The sequence below is a fragment of the Macaca fascicularis genome, chromosome 13, assembly GCF_037993035.2.
Source record: "Macaca fascicularis isolate 582-1 chromosome 13, T2T-MFA8v1.1".
Classification (NCBI taxonomy): domain Eukaryota; kingdom Metazoa; phylum Chordata; class Mammalia; order Primates; family Cercopithecidae; genus Macaca; species Macaca fascicularis.
The window spans coordinates 90,990,750-91,013,727 of NC_088387.1; the positions used below are offsets into that span (position 1 = coordinate 90,990,750).

General features: G+C 45.1%; 2 protein-coding genes across 7 annotated transcripts in view; both read left to right on the top strand.

The window, feature by feature from the left end:
* Positions 1-14,661, top strand: part of CAPN14 (calpain 14) — a 59,241-nt gene extending 44,580 nt beyond the window's left edge. For 5 of the 6 annotated variants that reach the window (XM_065527213.1, XM_065527215.1, XM_074012037.1 and 2 more), the window contains 10 exons: positions 32-237; positions 1,168-1,204; positions 1,708-1,764; positions 3,056-3,113; positions 6,762-6,826; positions 9,168-9,236; positions 9,917-9,992; positions 10,584-10,700; positions 11,084-11,139; positions 13,009-14,661. In XM_065527213.1, the coding sequence (XP_065383285.1) occupies positions 32-237; positions 1,168-1,204; positions 1,708-1,764; positions 3,056-3,113; positions 6,762-6,826; positions 9,168-9,236; positions 9,917-9,992; positions 10,584-10,700; positions 11,084-11,139; positions 13,009-13,035 (768 nt within the window). In that variant the 3' untranslated portion in view covers positions 13,036-14,661. The remainder of the gene's footprint in view (positions 1-31; positions 238-1,167; positions 1,205-1,707; positions 1,765-3,055; positions 3,114-6,761; positions 6,827-9,167; positions 9,237-9,916; positions 9,993-10,583; positions 10,701-11,083; positions 11,140-13,008) is intronic. The other variant, XM_065527216.1, reaches the window with a different exon arrangement.
* A 2,839-nt stretch (positions 14,662-17,500) lies between these two features.
* The window catches only part of GALNT14 (polypeptide N-acetylgalactosaminyltransferase 14), a 258,864-nt gene continuing 253,386 nt past the window's right edge, over positions 17,501-22,978 (top strand). The window contains exon 1 of the mRNA XM_074012039.1: positions 17,501-17,621. The gene's annotated coding sequence lies outside the window, so the exon portion shown is untranslated. The remainder of the gene's footprint in view (positions 17,622-22,978) is intronic.

The following is a 22,978-nucleotide window of genomic DNA, read 5'->3' on the forward strand; positions in this document are numbered from 1 at the left end:
CCCCTGCTGTTCTTCTGTCCTCTACCCACAGTACCATGACGACCAGAGGAGACTATCCCCCGAGTTCTTCCAGAGAAACACTCCTCTGAGCCAGCCTGATAGGTTTCTCAAGGAGAAAGAAGTGAGTCAGGAGCTATGTCTGGAACCAGGGACATACCTCATCGTGCCCTGCACATCGGAGGCCAACCAAAAGTCAGAGTTCATCCTCAGGGTCTTCTCCAGGAAGCACATCTTTTAGTAAGGACGCAAGGTCTCTCCTAGAGGGTGGGGACCACTTGGGTGAGAACAAGCAAGGAGGGCAAGGTTGGAAATGGCAGAGACCAGGGGTCTCTGCTGCTGAGACAGAAGAGAGATGGGGAGAGCAGGAGACCAGGTGACTTTCTGCATGGAGAACATCCCTCCCATTCCTTCCCACCCTCTTTCCACTCACAAATTAATGCCATGCTAGACGTTAGAGGGAAAAAGATAAAACACACATGGCTCCTGCCCCGCTGAAGTTCAAGGTCTGGAAAGAACACAGATATATGAGCAGTTATTGATCTTCCAGTGCACCCAGTGTAAGCATTTTGTATGCACAGGGTGTTATTGTTACAAGATACTCAAGGAGGAGAATTTGAACCAACTCCCATGGTCCTGGGGGAAGCAGGAGTGGCTTCAGGGAGGGGGTGACTATTAAAAGATGCATAAGGGGTTGCTCAAATGAGGGGAGGCTATCATGAACTAGCAGGCTTCCATTCTGCTACTGTATCCAGTTGAATTAATGTGCACATATCCCAACCAAACATATTATTTTGCCTACGATTGTTTTACCTGCCAGTTTTGTGGGGTTTTTTTGGTTTTGTTTGTTTGTTTGTTTGTTTTTTATGTTTTGGCTGCAGGTAGTTTGACTTGATCTCAGGCAGACCCCAATGCCATGTCAGACCACTAAGTCTCATGCTCATCTGTTAAGACTAGTTAGATGAGGGTGCAGGGAATTACAAGCAGTGTGCTGTGCACATGGCTGGAATGTACACTTCAAGGGGAAGCAGGAGGTGAGGTGTGAGAGCTGGGTGGGCCCTTGTGGTGCCTCAGTGAAGGAACATGGAAGACAAGCTCCCAGGAGAGGGGGAAGATTGGCCAAGAAATTCCCAAGAGGAAATTCTGGGTTTTTTGTTTTTTTGTTCTCAGTGAAATTGGCAGCAATTCTGGTGTCGTCTTCTCGAAGGTGAGTAGTCTGGTGGAATTCCATGTGGCTGGGACTGCTTTCCAAGATAAGATGTTGAGTTTCTCCCTTCAAGTTAAGGAGTCAGGAGAGGAGATATGCAGATCCTTACAGACCCTGTTCTATGGCAAACATTACCTGTTATATCCTAACAGTACCTGGGCTTTGCTGTTTTTGCACCAACAAAGAGTAGAGAACTACCCTTCTGATCAGGTCCTTGTCACTGAGGGTCCAGAGCCCCGGCTGTATGAGTTACATCTCTACTTTCTTCTGCTTCTCTTTATCTGGTATTTCTTTTGTCCATTTCACTGTTTGTGATTTCCCTAAAGTCAGGGAAAATTGGAGAAGCAAGAGCTGTTTGTAAATGCTATGGTGTAAAATTAAAGACAATGCAAAGTCAAGCTCATGGTTTTCAGAAGCCTGGAAGCCATGAGACATTAGGGTGTGCACGAAAGTCCATTTATACAGGTGAATAATTATGTCTTTCTATGTGTCTCTTCCTATAGGAGATAGAAGACCAAAATGAAGGGCAGGATGAATTCTTCACCAAATTCTTTGAAAAGGTTAGTTGAACAGGTATGGTGGGGGCAGGGGGTTGGGAAGAGCAGGGGACAAAGTGGAGCATATAATTTTATGAAGTATAGGTTTGCATCTGCTTGAGGCTGCATAGAAACTGTGATTTAAGGCTACCTATTCCCCAAACTGCCACTTTCTATTAAAGTCCTCAAGTTTTTAGACAAATGAGTAGAGCCATTGTCTAGAAGTCTCCTGCAAAATGATTCTCTGTTCTTGGAAGCTGCATTGATTAGTTGTAGGGAAAGCAACTGTAATCTTTCATCCCTGAAAACATGGGATATAGCAGAGTAGAGTGTCAGAGTTGGGAGTAGGATGGGGGAGGGGGGTGCAGAGCATGACAATGACAAGCCCTGGGGGCCTTGGGGAGGGCCATTGGAGGGGAGCCCATGGAGAAGGGGCCCTTGAGTGGTCACCAGGAGAGGAGGTGGGACTGATAAGAAGGGGGAGGGCCTGGGACACACACTTGGTCTCTGCGGCTTCTTCCCTTGGTCTGACCCAGATGTGAGTCTAGCAAGGGCTGATAGTATGAGTGCAGGGCTCTGGAGGCCACGCTGTTCTAACCTGCAGGACACTTAGGAATAGGGTGAGAAACATACTGGAAATCTGGGGTCTGATATTTGAGCAATGTCACTAAAACAGAGAACATGAGCCCCTTATGTTAGTGACATTCCTGATTTAAAGTCACAATTTACCTGCCTTGCCCATCTGGAATTTTGTTTAATGTAGCTGGAGAGGATAAATCAGAATCTTATATGTATTGTTTATTAAAGTTTTCCTCCATACCAGTGGTTTCCAGACATTTGATGCTGCAATCCTTTTATCAAACGAAGTCGCATAGAGAATCCCAATATATATAAAATAACTAAAAATTGCATATTATGAATATGCTTCAGTTTTTAAAATTCAGATGTTTGATACTTATATTTCACTGATATATTTTAAAATCAAATGTTCATATAAAGAGTTTCTTTTAATAAACTCTAAGGTTAAAATCTGGAGTTTTGACTGATGACGTTTTATTGAGAATAAAATTCAAACCAAATTGTTGACTAAACTTCAGAAGCATCTGGACAGCACCTTTGAGAATCACTATTCTCTATAAACCTACCGAAAAGTCATGCTCTGCCAGGGTTCTCTGGGGTTGGCACCCAGTTAAAAAGCATTGTGAAGTTCTTAGGAAATCCCAGTTTAATTTCATGGCCAGTCATATGACCCTTCTGCCATCTAATGAGCCTTCAGTAACAGTTATTTTTTCTTGCCAATCTGCTTTCTATTCAGTATCCAGAAATTAATGCAGTTCAATTGCAGAGCATCCTGAACCAGATGACCTGGTCACGTAAGTGTTTTAGAGCCATTCTGTAGGACTCAGAGGGGATGCAACTTTTCTAAACTCTGGCTTTGCTTCTCTTTCCCTTGGTAGGATGTATGAATTACTGAGCACTGGTCTTAACTGTGGCTATATTTTACACAAGGGTGGATTATGTGATCTGAAAAAGCAGTAAGGAAATTTATGCAGCTTTGAAAATCATTATTATTTTGCTTACTTTGGGTATAGAGATATATGGCAGTGAAAATGAAGATTCCTGCCATTTTGCTAGTCAGAAAGGAATAACTGAGTACCTCTTTCTTGGCATATCAGTTCTATGTGGAAGAACTGCACCCATTTCCTCAACCTGGGATATAAATATTAAGTATTAACTAGCCTACCCAGGGAACTGTCTGATGAACTCATGTTAAATTGATCAAGCTATAAAACTCTGGAAGGAGAGCACACACCACCTAGAAGAACTGCAAATGGGTAGCACGGAGGCTTTCACATGAAGCCTGGGATAAATTATTAGAAAGGCTTAAAGTCCATATAAAATATTTTGTACATATATTTGGAGTGAGAAGAACACAGAAGAAATAGGCTGATTTCTCCAGGGAGACGAATGAACTTCAAAGTAAAAAATGTAAAACAACTAGAGTATTTGCTACCAAAGTTAGATGATTGCTTCTTCTTTCTATGAAGCCAAGATTTCAAATCCAGACAAATTACAGTCCTGGCTATTGTGTGATTCAGGGTTTGAAAGAATTTGCAGAAGGCTTCTCAAAGCCAAATTCAGTTATCAGTAAAACAGGCAGAGGGAAGACTCTAGGAATTGTAGAACGTAAGACTCCCCCTCCCGGCTGAAAATAAATTCTAGGTTCATTCTAGGGAAATTACCTAGAAGAAATGGCTTGTGCACATTTAAAAGTTTTTAAAGGCCTTGATTGCATATATACAAAATGGTTTTCCAAAGCATTTATGAACAAATTGCTTTCATTTAGTCATATGAGAGGGTTCTAGATGGATAGATCAGAGAAATACTGTAGATTTTGGCAAGATATTTGGTGAGTCTCCCATGATAAATGATAAAACGTGAATTGGAAAACAATAATAGTAGATGTATTTACAACAAATCTTATCACCATTCTCAAGAGTTATACAAATATAAAATTAGAGGGATAATTCTATCCAGTTACAGGCAAGAGTCTATATGCTTAGATGTTTAGATGAGAGTTCTTAAATTCCATCTGCCCTTGGTCCTGTTCATTTCCCCAATTTTTATTAATGTCTTGGAAGAAGACATGGAATATAGGCTTATTGGAGCTGCAGATGGCACAAAGCTGGGAGAAATCATTAATATAATAGATAGCAGAATTGAAATTCAGAATGTTTTCAACAAGCTGTGCCCAAACCAAAAAGATGAAATGCAGTCAGGAAGATAGTAAACCACTGCCATTTTGATGTAGACCATTTTAAAATGGTAGCGCAAGTAGTTAACAGAAGAGACCTCATTTTTGTGGCAGTTTATGTGAAAGATATTTGGTTAATTTAGTTGACCTCTAGCTAACATGAACTAATTGTTTCAAGTTGCTGCTAAATAAGCTCATACAAATTCAGGCTGCATTTAATGGGAGCATTTAGATGAGTGTTTTTAAAATTGTGTTCCTGGAAACGTTAGAAACCAAGAGGTTTAGTAAGTGTTCCATGAAATAAAAGGGGTTAGCTTCTGTGGTCAATTGTACAATATGTACCTCACATACGGTAAAGTGCATGGCGAATGAAGAAAAGCATCAATAGATGCAAAGTATCCCACATTTCTTTGACCACAAAACTTTCTCTGCAGAAAATCTCCTTTGAAACATAATTTGGGAAATGCTGACTGAAAACTGGAAGTGATAGGTGTACTGTATTCTGTTCAATCAAATTGCATCTGGAAGACTGTGTTCAAATCTTGGTACCATATTTCAAAAAGATACTGGCAAAATACAGGGCTCAGAAAAGGGTGTCGAGGGTTTAGAAACCATTGCATCTGAGGAGTAGTTTGGGAAATATTCAGATGTTTAGAAGCAAAAGCAGAAGTCAAAGAAGAGACAAATACCTTTTATGCTTTTCTGGAGGTGAAACTAGGACCAGTGAGCCACTATTATAGGAGGTTCCTTTAGACTTAATGAAGGAAGTTTCTCCTAACTGAAGCTCTTCACCCATGTGAAAAAGTGAGCACCCGTAACTGACAGACCATCCATCAAGAAACCTGGGAAGGGCTGGGCGCTGTGGCTCACTCCTGTTATCCCAGCACTTTGGGAGGCTGAGATGGGCGGATTACTTGAGGTCAGGAGTTTGAGACCAGCCTGGCCAACATGGTAAAACCCTGTCTCTACCAAAAATATAAAAAATTAGCCGAGTATGGTGACGCACTCCCGTAATCCCAGCTACTCAGGAGGCTGAGGCAGGAGAATTGTTTGAACCTGGGAGGCGGAGGTTGCAGTGAGCCAAGATTGTGCCACTCCAACCTAGGCGACAGAATGAGGCTCCAAACAAAAAAAAAAAAAAGAAAGAAAGAGACAGAGAGAGAGAGAAGGAAAGAAGAAGAAGGAGAAGGAGAAAGAGAGAGAAAGAAAGAGAGAAAGAAAGAGAAAGAAAGAAAGAAAGAAAGAAAGAAAGAAAGAAAGAAAGAAAGAAAGAAAGAAAGAAAGGAAAAGAAAGAGAGAAGGAGGGAGGGAGGGAAGGAAGGAAGGAAAGAAGGAAGGAAGGAAGGAAGGAAGGAAGGAAGGAAGGAGAAAGAAGAAAGGAAAAGAAAAGAAAGAAAGGTTTACAAGAGCCTTTGCAAAAGCCTTGGGACCCTATGTTTTCCATTTAATAACTAGGTGGTGGCTGCCCCCATGCACAGATCAGGAAACCAGGGCTAAGGGAAGTTAAACAACATGCCACAAACTCAGCTGTCCTGTTTCTCAGCCCTGCAATTTTTCTAGCAAATGCACTCCCTTTCTAAGTGGATAATTGTAATCAATGTTTGATCATCCATACTATGGAGAGGCATATTGAATAGATAGCCTAAGGGGGGTTGTAAAAACAAAAACAGTCTGCAGAAACCAAGAGACAGTGCAGGATTAGGTGTACAGGCATGGGGCAGGTCCCAGCTCTGTCACCAGCTGTATGAACTTGAACAAGATCAGACCCTCTCGAAAGAAGGAAGGAAGGAAGGAAGGAAGGAAGGCAGGAAGGCAGGAAGGCAGGAAGGAAGGAAGGAAGGAAGGAAGGAAGGAAGGAAGGAAGGAAGGAAGGAAAGAAGGAAAGAAGGAAACCTGAGGAAAGAATCCCCCAATTCAGGTGGGAGCTTGAAAAGGTTGACCTCTTGGATCTCTTTGAGATTTGGGAGTTTGACTCTGTGATCCTGGCCCTCCCTAGGTACAAAGGGCATGCTCATTTGGCCCTCTGTGTAAGCAAACCCAAGCCATACCAGGCGTCCCCTACAGCATTTGACTTTCTCCATGGGTGTAGGAATGACCATCACCCCCTGTCTCTCTACTGCCTTCCGTTCTCACTCTTCCAAGCCCATGTACATTGTGGTCATCAGACCCCACAGCTGGCCCACGCAGCACTGCCTCCTCCTGCTCAGAAAAGGGGTGTGCAGACCTGGGGCCAGCCCCCATGTGAACTCTTTCTGCTCCTTCACAGATCTGGGGAGCAGACAGCCCTTCTTCAGCCTGGAAGCCTGCCAGGGTATCCTGGCCTTACTGGACGTATCCTTTCAGGTCTGTGGGTGGATGCTTACTGTCGGTTGAGAGCTTCACTCTGGAGCTAGACAGAGTGGATTTGAATCCCAACCCCAACCCTTGCTCATTGTGGGATCCTGGACAAGTCACTGAACTTCATTATGCATCCAGATGCTCATCTGAAGCATGGAGAGAGTGTTGAAACTTACTTGGTAGGATTAATGTGGGAATGCAAATGAGATAATACAGGTAAAATGCTGGGGTCAGAGTTATCATCTAATAGGTGACCAATATTAGCCATCTATCACAATAATGTCATTTCCTGGGAATGAGGATGAGGCAGCTAGAAGGTGGTGGTTAGTAACAGCTCTCCAGGTTTACAAGAGCCTTTGCAAAAGACTTGGGGCCCTATGTTTTCCATTTAATAACTAGGTGGTGGCTGCCCCCATGCACAGATCAGGAAACCAGGACTAAGGGAAGTTAAACAACATGCCACAAACTCAGCTGTCCTGTTTCTCAGCCCTGCAATTTTTCTACTAAACGCACTCCTTTTCTAAGTGGATAATTGTAATCAATGTTTGATCATCCATACTATGGAGAGGCATATTGAATAGATAGCCTAAGGGGGGTTGTAAAAACAAAAACAGTCTGCAGAAACCCAGAGACAGTGCAGGATTAGGTGTACAGGCATGGGGCAGGTCCCAGCTCTGTCACCAGCTGTATGAACTTGAACAAGATCAGACCCTCTCCAAGTGCTCATTTCATCAACTAGAAGATGGGGGAGTTAATGCCGACCTCACCTGCTACAGGTGAAGTGTGTAACTCAGTGATGGATTCATAGTGAGGGCTCAAACAGAGATGGGGTGTGGTAGTACTTTGACCCAATGTCTCTGATGCTAGGGGTATCTGGGCATGGTCTACAAAGCCAACCATTAAACTTTAAAAAATGTAAAAGGCATCCTTAGCCACGCTGTGCCTGACTCCTTGCATAAGCTGGTTTTTAAAACAATAATGAAAAAAGGTTACTATTTTTTAAATTTAAATCACGTCAAATTGGCCATGTCAAAATATCCTGCCTCAATACGAACAGACACTTCTCAAAAGAAGACATTTATGCAGCCAACAGACACATGAAAAAATGCTCACCATCACTGGTCATCAGAGAAATGCTAATCAATACCACAGTGAGATACCATCTCACACCAGTTAGAATGGCAGTCACTGAAAAATCAGGAAACAACAGATGCTGGAGAGGATATGGATAAATAGGAATGCTTTACACTGTTGGTGGCAGTATAAACTAGTTCAACCATTGTGGAAGACAGTGTGGCGATTCCTCAAGGATCTAGAACTAGAAATACCATTTGGCCCAGCCATCCCATTACTGGATATATACCGAAAGGATTATAAATCATACTGCTATAAAGACACATGCACATGTATGTTTATTGTGGCACTATTCACAATAGCAAAGACTTGGAACCAACCCGAATGTCCATCAACGATAGACTGGATTAAGAAATGGTAACATATATACACCATGGAATACTATGCAGCCATATAAAAGGATGAGTTCATGTCCTTTGCAGGGACATAGATGCAGCTGGAAACCATCATTCTGAGCAAACTATCGCAAGGACAGAAAACCAAACACCGCATGTTCTCACTCATAGGTGGGAACTGAACAATGAGAATACTTGGACACAGGGCAGGGAACATCACACGCAGGGGCCTGTTGGGGGGTGGGAGGCAGGGGGAGGGATAGTGACAGGAGAAATACCTAATGTAAATAACGAGTTAATGGGTGCAGCAAACCAACGTGGCACATGTATACCTATGTAACAAACCTGCACGTTGTGCACATGTACCCTAGAACTTAAAGTATATATGTAAAAAAAGAACTCAATAAAGGATGCTAAGAAGAAAAAGGTAGGAGTGAAAAGAAGAGGCAGTGGGATATGTCATATTTAATTTGTTTATGTTTAGGTATAAAAGACTTCATGTGTATTAAAATTATATCACTATTAATACTACTGGTACTCTACTAACAAAAGATAACATTTCATAGCATTAAAAAAAATTCTGCCTCACTTAATGCTAGCTGTGGTCATCACCATCATCACCTCCATCATCATCACTTCTCCCAGTGCTGCTGTGCTCTGGGCTCATTCTGTCTTTTCCTAGCAAGAGTGAGGGAGCCCTGGGCTGGACTGGCCAGCGAGGTGAGGCCAACTAGCGAAATCAGACACGATCAGACATTGAATGAGGCCATCCACAAATTGCACATCACTTTGTGGAGGGCTGATCACTGCCTCCAAAGCATGGATGGAACTCTCCCTGGCAGCTTTTACCTTAACCTATTAATCAGCTTAATGCATCGGGTACTATGAGCATCCAGGAATTCAGGGATCTGTGGAAGCAGCTGAAGCTCTATCAGGTAAGAACAAATCTTAACCACACCTCTTTGGAAGATGGTGTAGGAATGGCAGTTCTACAAAGCTGTAGAAGATACTTCTCTGCCATGCAGCCCTTTATATCCAACTCACCAAACCTCTATTCTCCCTTCAGTGAGCATTTCCTCCATTGTTCTCTTCCAAGCTCAGACAGCCGGTTGCAGTAGTCTCCTGAAGTTTCAAAACACATATCTAATCATGCTGCTTCCTTACAAAAAGCTTTTTAAGACTCCCCATGGACTTCAGAGAAAGTCCAAACTCCTTGGCACACTTGGAATTTAAAGTCTTTCATAAATTTGCTCCTTCTTGCTCTTCCAATCATTGCTCACAACCCTCCCACTTGTCTCCTAAGTCAGAAAGCTGGAATCACTTTAAAGTGTGGATAATGTGCTTACATTAAGCACGTTTACCCACACCAAGACTGTCTATACCCCATGAGAAAAAGACTTTTCTGTTTTTCAGAACCCTTGCTCTGTAGGAAACATAAGGTGGTAGGATCCCAGCATGGACTCTGCCATATTCTTACCCTGGCAGCAGGCCCTGCATGTGGAGCCTCAGATATCTCCAACAGCCCCGCTGCAGTGCTGACAGGGGACACACAGGGGCTCTCAGATGGTGCTTGGAAATGCCTGGCTTCCTGAACCTCTTATTTGGTTCTTTACAGAAGGTTTTCCACAAGCAAGACAATGGGTCAGGATACCTGAACTGGGAACAGCTGCGTGCTGCCATGAAGGAGGCAGGTAGGCACAGGAAGAGCTGGAGCTGTGGGCACACACGGGCAGGGTGCACACTCACCAGGCAGAGGAGAGGAGATGCGTGGCATGCTGAAGTAACTCTGATACGCAGTGTGACTCTCAAAGATGTAGATCTGCAATCAACACCAACATTTTTTATGATTGTCACTGTGATCCTAGCCAACATTGATGGAGGGTTGGCACATTCAACTTCTCATTTAATCTTCAACACCACCTTGTTATAATCCTCACTTCGCAGAGGAGAAAATTGAAGCTCAGTTGCCTGGGGTTTAAATCCAGGACTACCGGGCCCCAAAGCAGGTACTTCTGAGCACTTAGCAGACTGCCTTCTTCCTTGAAGGCCAGTAACATACTTGACGAAAAGAGCCTCATGCTGATTGCCTTAACAGGCAGGGGTGAGGAGTAGGGATTAAATAAAATAAATTGGTTAAACAATTCAAAATGAACCCTATAAAAGATTTCCATGCTATCCGGATTCAGGTCCCTAAAATTCAGGACAATTGAAGGGGCCTTGGGCAGGAGGGGAGCTGGGTGTAAGCCCCCAACACCCACAGCAGGAGCTTGTGCTTAATGCAGGAATCGTGCTCAGTGATGACGTCTGTCAGCTGATGCTCGTCCGCTATGGCTGCCCCCGCCTCCAGATGGGCTTTGTCAGCTTCGTCCACTTGATGCTGCGTGTAGAGAACATGGAGGGTGAGCTGGCAGGAAGTTGGGGAGGCCAGGTCTTCCTCTGCTGCCCCATGACTTCCCACCTGTCCCTAGTTTAAGCACAAGGGAGGACAGCTGCCATCCCAGAAACGGCAGACCAGGGAAGCTATGGGGACCTCCAGCCAAGTGCCTGTGATCCCTGGCTGCAGATACCCAAACTCATTCGTTCCCTGCCTTGTTCCAGAGACATAGGCTTGAAGTGGCTCACTTGTCATAGGTGTGGCTGCGTGTGATCACATGTAGGCTGACATTGGGTTCCCTCATGTTTTCAGAATGGATGTGGTTAAGGTGAGATATGTGGGAGGAACGAATTCATAATGTTTCCAATACACACATTAACTGTGTTCCTTTCTGCTGCATTTTCACAGATGTCTTTCAAAACTTAACCCAAGATGGCAAAGGGATATACCTCCAGAAGCCAGAGGTAAGACTTGCCCCAAGGAGGTGGCTCATGTCATCTTAGGTAGAGGTGGCCCTTGCAGGACCATGTGAAGGAGAAGGGCTCTGGGGACCTTTATTCTGCTGAATTTTGAAATTGAGCACTACATTCATTGCACTCATTCATTCATTCATTCATTCATCCGTCAAATATTTTCTGAGCACCCACTTTGTGCCAGGCACATATGAAAGGTGTATCCAATAACTCTGATTGCAATAATGCCATGTGACAAATTTACAAAACGTAAGCAACATATATATGATAAGCACTTATTTAGCTTCTGAGTCACATGGCTGGGAGTCAGTGGATCTCAGCTGTCTTGCTCATGTATCTGTGGGTTAGCTGAGGGTTTTGCTGGGTACCTGAATTGAGGAAACTCTGCCTAGGTTTGTTCTTTCCAGGGAAATGGGAGAAACACAAGAAAGAGAGCTTAAACACACTAGGCCTCTGAAACCAAGGCTCCAGTCTGGCACACCTGCAAGTCATTCTGTTGTCCAAAGCAAGTCACATGGCCAAGCCATTTCCTCCTCTTTCATATCACTTTGCAGACACAGCAGGATGTGTTGAATGAATGAGGTGATATGCCTAGGAGAAGACAAATTCATGTATGAAACTGATTATCTTTCCTGATCATTCAAAATGCACTGATTTATTGAGCAGCTGCTAGGTGCCAGGTGTAGCGCTAGGTAATGTTCATTGTAAGGACATTGGAGTCTGGAGTTCAATCCTCTGCTCTTTTATTCTGCAACCCTTCCTCTGATATGGCCGCTTAGAAATGATTCAGTCAAAGCTGGAATGTCTTTCTTGATCTCAAATGTCCATTTTATGGAATTGCTTTCCAAGCTGTAGGGACCTGCAGCCTGTGTCACCCCTCAATCCCTCCAAGATTCGGTGTGAAGTGGGATTCTACTGGAGGGCCAATGGCCAGAATTTTCAGAGCCTATCCCTGAACTGCTTAGCCCCACACTTGAGTGCCAGGGCATCACTCCTGATCCCAGGCAATCCTTCCATAGTGGCAGGCTCCGGTCTGGGAGAATAGGACAACACAAGTGTGGCACCCGAAATAGGACAGTCCAAAACTGAGCAGGGTCCAGTGGACAAAGAGCTATCACAGGAAGAGAACTGCACTGGGGTCTGAGAATGGGTTGAAGCCACAACACTTCTTGCAACTAGCTGCGGGACCTTAGGCAAATCACATTAAATCTCTGGGCCTCAGCTGCCCACAGGTGAAATGAGTGGAACTAGGTGGTCTCTGAGATTGCCTCCAGCTCTGACCATCTTTGGCTCAGTGAGGATCAGGACCACCCAAGGTCTGTAGGGAATGGTAGCCACCTCGTTGGATTTCACGCTGAGGCTTTCTCTGACACCATTGGTAACTTCACTATTCTCAGCTTTATCATTCTGAGGGATTGGCCTGGGGAGTGGTTTCCCCAGAGATCCCCTCTATATGAGTTAGAGGGGTTGTTCATCACACCCACATAAAGCTGTCAGACCAAGGGGCCCATAAATGTAAACACGTAGAATATGCTTTAATGGATTTCTGCTACCCTGCCAGTTTGCACACCTGCCCAGAGCTGGCACGAGCAAGCCAAATTGAATTCATGGGAAAAAAATTCATTGAGAATTGAATACAGAATCAGCCTGTATTTGGCTGTCATCATTCATAGGCACAGTGAGGAGTCAAGGTTGATTATATTTCAGGTTGATTTATACTTCCTAATGGATGGTATGGTCCCTCTAGCTAAACCATCCATTAATGTTCTGTCTCCACGGCTCCCCAGGAGTGTGGGGTGGGGAGGCCCAGATGAGACATGGGTCTGAACTGACCATCATTTGCTTTCCCAACATGTCCAGTGGATGATGATGGCACTGTATTCCTGAGAAGGCTGAGTCTCGCCTGCCCTCACTGAAGACTCTGCTTGTGGCCCAAGAGCAGCCTTTGGCTGAGACCAACCCGTGCCCACCCTACTTACTGATCTTCAGGACTGCCTCACCAGTCGTCACCTCCTTAGCTGGGAATATTTCTCCTCTGCAGCCCTCCCCCTGCATGGCCAGCGTGCAGAAAGGGAAGGGAGGAAGTAAAGATTGCATCAGATTTGTCAAAGCTAGCCATCCTTCCCTGAGGCCACAACCTTGTCACAAGCAGAGATATTACCTGACATGGCCTAAGCATTCTGACTCCAGAGCTGGTATGCTTAGCCTCTATACAACACTGCCTCTGTGGCTGCAAACTCAAGTGACTTTAGACATGCCATATGTTCTCACATGTGGGGTAATCATCTAGGTTTTAAGGTCTGGAGAGGGAATGATATATCCTTAGACATTTAGTCCCAGCATTTGCAAATTAGTAGAGACATAGGCTAAGTTTCAGCTGTTTGGGGATGGAGTTAGGGATATAGTGGGTTTTCAGAAACACAGACAATAAGAGAATTGCCAGAGTCCAGATGGGGTGGGCTGGCTCTGGCATCTGAGATCATGGGGTAGTCTTCTGCCGACAATACCTCCATATGATTGGATTTGGGGGAACCCAGTAGGTTTAGAACACCTGAGTTCTCAAAGGGCTTCCTGCTTGTGACAGCTGTCAGTCTGTTCACTTGACCTATAGACTATCAGATCCATTTCAAATCCGTCCAGAAATTCTCTGACTATCTACTTCAAAGAACAAAAACAAACCCATGCTAAATTATAGAGTCAATCAGCGGGTGGTTGGTATATCTGATTTTTTGAACTACCACGATACACTTTGTTTGTTTCATCCCTCCGAACCCAGAATACAGGTGCAAAACCAGAACAATGGCCTTTTTCCAAAGTCAATGCAATTTATTCATAAGTTAGCACCTCAGAGCCATTTATTACCACAGGTTGAGCATCCCAGATCTGAAAACCCCAAATCTGAAATACTCCAAAATCTAAAATTTCTGAGAGTAGACATGAAACTCAAAGGAAATTGGGGCATTTTGGATTTTGAATTTTTGGGTTTGAGATGTTCAGCTGACAAATCTATAATGCAGATATCCTGAAATCTGAAACACTTCTGGTCCCAAGCATTTTAGTTAAGAGATACTCAACCTGTATTCTATTTAATCTTAACTTACAAACAATTGTAACCAACGTGGCTGTTTGATTTCCAAGCCCATAGCAGACTCAGGAAGGAAGCTGAATGAAGTGATAAAAGTGTGTCCGTTGGCAGAAGGACTAAAGGAGATTTGAGCCCCTGTCGCATGGGTACTGTACCGGAAGGAAGGAGCACTCTGAACGCACAGTTTAAGAGGTAGGAAAGTATTTTATTTAGGGAAAAAACTCGTCATTTATTCCAAATGATAGAAGGTAAAACGGGTTTCCATAAAGTGCTAGATACATGAAATATTGTTGATTTTATAAAAGATGATCATGTATTTGTAACCTTTTACAGATTTTTATATCCATCTACTTATTTGTATCTTTGTCTTTAAAATCTGCCATTGTAAATAGCTGTTTTAATAAAACAATTTTGTCTTGGCCCATGAAGACAGTTTTGGAGATATTTTTGGGTGATGGGAGGGTGACACCGTGAACTTGCTCACAACATTTAGACTACAGTGTGCTGCTTGTGTTAGTGCAGATAGATCTATCTCCATATTGTTTAAGCCTGAGAGCCTCTCTGCTGGCTTCTCAGTGGGTGATTTGAATGGTCCTACGTCACTCAGGTGTTAGCCTCACTCTCCTGAGTCCCTATCTGCACTGTGGCAACTCAAAGATGACCTGTCTTTGCTGACCCCCTTCCTGCAGATTCTCTCCTATACCCCCAAAGTTGAGTACTGAGTACTGAAGACCACGGGGCAGATCCACCTCCCGACTCCCACCACACTTCCCCATCTTCTGTCGCTCCAGGGAAAGGGGGAGGAAATAGAGATCTGGGGCAGGAGAAACTGGGCAAGCACCAGGGTGAAGTCAGCTGAAGGGCTGGGAGGTGAGCATCAGCAGTTCTGGAATATCGAAAGCAGAAAGTCTGCCATGAATAAGAACAAGTGGAAAGTGCAGCCAGGGAGGAGCGAGGAATCACCTGCCAGTGCCAAGGAGGGTGAGGTCAAGGAATCCAGAGGTTGGGTTATCAAGTCCAGCCCACGCAGGGAGGGCATATCAAAGTGAGGCCTGTTCCAGGCTGTCACAATCTCAGGAAAACAGGACTCTACCTGGACAAGAGGGGATGAAAATAACTACCATTTATTTATCCCTGGTTTTGTTTCTTCTTTCATGTTTTGTATAAAACTTCAGTTATCCAAAGAGAACCTTTTAGATTGCAGATGGGGCCTGAAGCAAGGCAGTCCATGACTGACTGTAAATAGCACTGCTTTCCTGCTGTTGCTGTATTGAGTTAGAGAAATGATTTTGGCTTCCAGGATTTTCAACCTGATGTTTCCCCAATGAAGTATACGTATTTAGATTTATAATGAAGGAAAGGAGGAAATGAGTGTTGTGAGTGATGAGTAGGTAAAAGTGGGTATCGTGGAGGAGCAGGCTGTGTGTCGAGCTCTCGGGATCTCTGCAAAGATGGCCCTTTGGGGTTACTGGTCTCAGGTCCTGGGTTACCATCTTTTCTCCAGTGTCCTGAGGACAGAGAGTCTACAAAATCCAACAGAAATGAAAGAGAGGAGAGGTGGGAAGACACAGTCTAGCTGTGTGACATTGGACCTCAGTTTATCCATTTGTAAAATGGAGCCCCAAATGCCTTCATCCCTGGGTCATTGTGAAGATCAGATAATGCCAGCAAGTTGTTGGAGCTTCAATCCAATGAATGAAGCTCCAATTTTTCCCCTTAGATAGAACGAATAATTTCTACAGCTACTATTACTTATGTTTATTTTGGTTTTTAGAAGACATAGTGAAACACCCACGGTTTTATACTCTATTTCTCTTTTCCTCTTCTTCTTCCACATCCTCTTTCTGAATGTATCAAACCACTTCCTTGAAGTGGGGCACCAGGAGGGCCACTCCAGTCTCCAATGCAGGGACTCAGAGGCAGGGACGTCTGAGAAAGTGGCCATCTCATTATTAAAGCTCTGTCCTCTGCTTCCCTGTCACCTCAGAAGCAGCCCGTTGATTCAACAGAGCTCCAGGTTGCCAGCTAGGGGTTTTCAGGACCATTGACCAAGCAACCCTGAGAGACTGAGTACTGACCAGCAGTTGTTCCAGAAACTGCTGGGAATTAGGTTGTGATCTAGAAGTGAACTGACACTAACAGTGAGAAGGCAGGGTAAGAATGCAGTCTAGAACGCAACCTTTCTCCACTAGACTTGTAAGTAATTTAGGTGAATCCTGTCCCGCTGGGGTTCTATCCTGATTGGCTCTGCTGATGAACTTGGCTGGCCAGCACGTGGCCCTTGATGAGACCCTGGAATGCTGAGGCCAGTTGGGCAGCAAGCTTTCGTCTCATCCTTCTGCCCCTCCATCCAGCCATTCAAACATTCATTTGCCTGAAGACATTTCTCAAGTTCCTGCAATGGGTCAGGCATCTGCTAGGCGCTGGGGACACAGAGCTCACAGTCTCCTGAGGGGTGGGAGATGACTGACGCGTGGTCTGTGGTGCAGTGCAACCTGGGAATGCACACAGTGCTGTGGAAACACAGAGGAGAGGCATCTAACACAACCTGAGAGGGCCAGGGGAGGCGTCCTGGCAGGTTTCCCTTTAACCATCTTAAGGGAAAGAGCCGCTAGATAGGAAAATAAAGGGACAGTGATGTTCCAGATGGAGGGCACTCCACATGGAAAAAAAAAAAGACACTAAAGCAAGGGATGAAGTGGAGTGCTCGGAACACAGCAAGAGGTTCAGAGAAGCCGGAGTTTATCTCTGTTGTAAGAGAACCAAGGCTGCTCAGGCAGGCAAGGGCTGATCCCTGCAGGATCTGCCATGGTGTCCGGGTCCCATCTTGAGAAGCTCAACCATCATCCAAGAATTCTAAGCCTGGTCATGAGATGTCCAATCTTTTCCTCTACACCAGAAAGGCTAGGAGGTTAACAGAGTACGGGGGAGGGAGGTTCAATTCCCTGCATTGGCCCTTAGTTCGGGGGAACTTGATCAAATAGCTAAACCTTTTTGAATCTCTGCAGCTTCATCAGTCACATGGTGATGACAATATCGACCTCATAGGCTGTAATGCAGGCTAGATGAGATAACATATGTGAGCATTTATGGCATTTGGCAGTGCACTTAAAAACGGTGAGCTCCACAAATTTCTTTGTGGGGAGGGCACCTTCCTTCCCACTTTTGTGGTACGTGCAGTGGCTTATGCCAACGCTAGGTGGTGCACGATCCCCACACCAGGTCATCTTCCAGACGCAGTACCACAGATGAGTTTCAGCACAAGCTAGTCTGGGAAACCCTGGCTAATGGAGTACCTTGCCAGCCTGACTCAGCCCAAAAGGCCAGCTTCAGCCTCACATGGATTCACTTGTCTCTCCTTGCCTCTTTATTGTGACCAGTGTTTAAGGTATGTACCGTACTCTATTTTATACATTGCATTTGTTTCTGAAATTTATTTCATTTATGTAAGCACTCAGCTTAAGTGCATCTCCTTGAGGGATATAGCGGCACCCAGCCCATACATCCTGGCATCACAGCGCCTGGTTTAGTACATAACTCATGTTTAATATTTACCAATTTAGTGAATGAATGACTTTAAAGTAATTCAGGTGAATCCTGTCATTTAAAAAGTCAGTCTCTACTCAAATTGCTAACTGAAAATATCAATATATAAGGTTTGCCTAAAGAGACATGTGACTTCTCACTAAAGGGTCCGTCTCTGGTGGCCTGAAGTTTAGAGTCATTCTGATGCCAAATGGTAGTTCAAACCATCACAGATGCTGTCTGAACATGTTCTTCGTATCCTCAAATTCAAAATACTAGGGCATCACTTTCTCTTACCCATTCAGAATTCCTTCTCCTGGGAAGATCAACCACTGGGTCAAGTTCCTGAACCTTTTGCTTTCAGGTCGCAAAACACAGAGTGAGTGGTGGGAGGTGGGTGGTCCTGGGCCAGACCCACACCCCTGGTTATTAAGCCCCATGCTGACTCCTGTCTTCATCTTCACCTTAAGCCTGGGCTTCCATAGTTTCTCCTGCTTGCAGAAGAAAATTATGCCAGAAACTGCGTAGCTCAAGACAGGTAGGGTAGGGTGATGGAAAGGGCAGGCCTCACCTTGACGAGGGGTCTGGGTGTTTGTGGTTCTTAAAAGCTGTCCCTGGAGGCTTCAACAAGTTCCCTAACTTCTGAATTCATCTATTTTAAAAATGAATGTGTGGTATTAGAGGGGGTTGGACTTATAACTTCTAAATCTGCATCTGGCCAGAGATAGCAAGTTTGCCAAGAGCACAGGCTGGCCTTTACAAAGGTGCCCACTTAAGTCCAGCTGTGTCAGTTACCTTTGGTGAGTCACCAGTGTTTGACTCTATGGTCCAGAGGCCCCCGTGAGGATCTCGTACCATCACACACATAAGCTGATTGGCATCAGGCTGGGCCTCAGTGTGTGGTTCAGTGTTACCCTTCACAGCCATGTGAACTCCACAGGAGAGCCCCACCTCCACGCTGCAATGGTCTGGGAGGACCTTTCTTCAACAGGGGAGAAGCCAAGTGGTTTCTGAACCAGAGAAAACCGGAGGCTACCATCCTCTGGTGCCTGAAATCCAAGCTTCAGTTCTGCTTGGAAACATCTATTTGAGGCCTTTTGCACAAAGGAATCATTTCCCAGAAGGGATCTTTTGGCCAAATGAAATAATTAAAGTGATTCTTGTCTTTAGTTTGACTTCCGCTAGCCTCACATCAAGTCTCACTTGAGGAGGAGCCTCACCAAGTGTGATATTCCTCTCATCCGGCTATCGAGACTCCTTGGGTCATTGGCAACAACAGCAAGAGGCAGCTCTGCAGAGGCTGTGCAGCCAGCTACAGCAGCACACGCACAAGCAGCCCTGGTGACCCAGGCTGCGGGACCCCAGGTCAGTCCCCTACACTCCTTCACCCTTAGTATTGCATACCCTTGGAGAAGTGGGCCCGTGTCAGTCCCTGCAGAAGGCTGCCTCATGCACAAACACGTACTGCTGTTTCAAGTGGCTTTGGGTTCCCTGGGTGCAGCTTTGCTGGTTGACTCATACAGAACGTTCTTTCTCTGGTCCTTGGCTTCCTTGACCAGGGAGGACTCAGAGATTGTTAGAGTGCCCTTGGCCTGGGGTTTAATGCTGAGAGGACTATGGGGTTTTCAGGGTGCAGATGCTCTTCTGCTCAAACTGCTGCCCTTCTGCCTAAGCAGATAAGCTTCTGGAGGGACTGGGCTGCAGGGAAGCCTCCTGGGGACTCCCTTTGTGGAATAATGGGAGTGAGGTCTGCAGGCATTGACTGGAATAGGCCCTGTGAGATTGCTGCTCAGGCCTGCTCATTGCTGCAGCTCCTTTATCTGTGATATGTGTGTGTGTGCATGCGTGCGTGTGTGTGTGTGTGTGTGTGTGTGTGTGTGTGTGTGTGTGTCTGATACCCAGGATACCAGAAGTGAAGCTTCTTCAGATCAGACTCTACCAGGCTCAGGAGCCAGAAGCAAAAGAATTCTGCAAGTTCTGCTACAAGAGTTGGGGGTCCTTAAGGGAGTGAAAATGACCCAGGAGTGGGCTGGTAAAACTGGAAACATGCTTGACCAGGGGCCAGAGGACTGGGGCTCATGTCCTCTCTGCCACCAAATGGATGTGTGCTTGTGGCCTGAGGAAAGTTATTTAACCTCTGAGTTTTAGTGTGCTCATCTTCTGAATTGGGATGTTAACTCCTACCTCATGGGACAGTGGCAAAGATGAAACAAGATTGTGAGTGTGAAAGACCTTTGCAGATTGCAATGTGGAGTTCAGAATCGGGGGTTATTATTCTAGTAGACAGACCTGGTGTAATGTGCATTGGCTGGGCTTAGAATGTTGGATTCTGCTCTGGCAAATAAAAAGAAAATCAAGGGGATGGTTGAAACTAAGAGTAGAAGCAAATGGCTTGTGAGCCATGTTAGGCATAGATAAATGATGTGACGCGCGTGTGTGTATGCACAGATAGGAAGAGATGAAGGAGCTGAGTGGGCACTGAATATTCATGACATACACTAAATATACATGAGGCACGCGAAGCACCAAGTGTTCAGGATACATCAACCACATGCGAGACCCATGAGGCACTCAGTATTCAGTGAGCCACCCATTGGCAATGCCATGAACCCCTAGAAATACAGATAAACACCCATGGCTTTCAGCAGATGAATTGATAAGTTACATCTGTGGCCAGTCGTACTTGTCCCATGTCTCTCTGATGGGATTGGGCCCCAGGCACTGTCCGTCTTTTGGGCCCCTTGCTCAGACTTCAGCTCTGGCTCTTATAATTACACCATGAGCAGAAAGTGCTGGTGGAGTTCAGGACATGTGAGCACGGCATGACTCAGGTGACATATATTTTCCTTCTGTCCTCTAGTACAATGTTCTAAGTGTGTTGTCTTACCCTGTCCCTCTCCCCTTGCTTCTTGCTATGGTTTTAAATTGACCTATCACCCATGTGATCTCAGCTCCTTTGGTCTCTGAGCCCATCTGTTTGGTGACCAGAACAGCTCATTGGTAGTAGATTTGGAGGATACCATTACAGCAAGGTCATTTCCCCTCATGACACTTGGGGCCAGAACCTGGGAGCTGGAGCTCAGGGCAGTAGAGCTGTTTGCTTCCAATTGTCTGCCTTGGCTTCTGAGATGTGAGTGTTGTGTCTACAGGTGTGTGAGGGTGTAGGGGGAGGGGGTCCCTGCTGGTTCCTCTGATAAGGCCCATTAGTCCCCCTTCCCACCAGCCCTCATCACAATGGACCACCCTCCAAAGAGAACACTGAGCAATGCCTACGACCACATGCCAAGGACAGTTTCCCAGTGACCCTGGCTTTCCCTCCCTAGTCCTAAAAGGACAGACAGTGAAGTAATTTTAGCAACCACCTGACAGACTCTCATGCCTTCCTGGCCAGCCTAATCTATATTCCAAGAACATCACCCTCCTGTAGCTCCTCCAAATGTCATCCATGAGAAACCACCTGTTAGAGTCCAGCCTCAATCACTTATTGGCTGTGTGACTTAAGCAGGACACCTAAACATTTTGTGCCTTGGTTTCTTCATTAGTATTAATGCCATTTAGCCAACCTCCATTAACAGAAGCCATGCATTGAACAACTTCAAGCACAGATAAGACAAGTAGTCCTTTATTTTTTATTTTATTTTATTTTTATTTATGTACTTTTTCCTTTAAAAAATATAGTCACAGAGGCACTGAGCTAGATCCTAGCATAGAGATGAAAGTTCATTTCCTGTCTTTAAGGAGATGGCAGTCTGGGTGCCCAGTTCATGGTGTGAGGAATACACCTGGGGTGCTCAGATCAACCTCAGAGTCCTGGAAGAGTTCCCAGAGGATGTGGTGCTGGACCTGAAGGCTTAGCTGTATCCAGGGAAAGGAGGATGCTCTAGGGAGGAGGAGCAGCGTGGGAAAGGGACAGAGCGTTACACTAGAACTCATCAGGAGAGTGATAGGTGGTTGTAAGACAAGTGGTTGTAATAGGACATAGGGCATTTTAGAGAAGTCGAGCTGGTAGTTTAGCAGAAGAAATGTTGGCACAAGTAGAAATAGGAAGAAGTTCAGAGAATGTATTAATAAGTGACCTACTCTAGGTGCAGTGACAGGCCCTCATGACCTACTCTGCCTGGGCTTTCTCTGGTTTCTCAGAATCCCAGAAGGCCCTGGGAGGTGTCTTTCCAATCAAGTCTGCCATCAATATCCATCCTCATGGCTGCAACACCTTATGCCGTCAGAGACCCAGATGAAGCCCAGGTAGAGAATGTGAAGGGAAGAGGGGCAGCTTGTAGTGTCGAAGTCAGCCAAGCTATCTCACTCCAGCTATTCATCATCAGGAAGGACCTGAGAGAGGTAGGGGAAGAAAGAAGAAGCTTAGCCAATTTCAGAGCTACTATCCAGGTTTGGTTTTTTCCCACGCAGCTGGGAAGGCATTTTTGTTCCATCAATCTTGTGAGAAGAAATGGGCACAAGAGATAGGGCCCAAGAAGCAAATGGGGCCTTCGGTGAATGAGACAAGGTGTTCTCCACCCAGGTTCACACTATGCAAGACCAGGCCCTTGGGCAGGTGCTTTAAAAATCCTTTTTTTGCTACCACAGAATCTTAATGAACATTCAGGGCACTGCTGGACACAGGACAGGGATGTCCTGGAGGCTCCTTGTAGAGGAAACCACCTTATTGGTAGATGGTAGATCTCCTTGTAGAGGAAACCATCTTATCAACCTGGTCCAGTCAAGAGAGAGAAACCACACAGGAAGTTGAACAAGGAAGTTTAGTATAAAGACTTTAAAGTTACACAGAGCATTGGAGTAATGAGGGATCAGGTAGTAAAATGTAAGGGGGATACTAAACAATATAATAGCAGATATAGGGGCATCCACTATCCTATAGCTGAGATAGAGTGACAAGGAAAGAGGTCCCTGCCCTTTACTTAGAGCTGATCCAGACTTGACTGCAGATGGCAGAGGTGTGGTTCATGGAATGGCAGGGAAGCCACTGTGGTGCCATGCTGCAGAACTTGCTGGAAATCTGTCCCCTAGGTGGTGAGGATAGCTGTTCCTGGGAGGGCTCTCAACAGAGGCACTCTGTTACAAAATTGCTCACTTTATGTGTAATTTCCTCACAGAAAATATTGAAAAGACGTGTATTCAGGGGTTGAGATTTAATAAAATTAATCATTTTTACTGCATCATTGAAGACATTCTGAAATGAAATTGGCTTCTTTTTTTTTT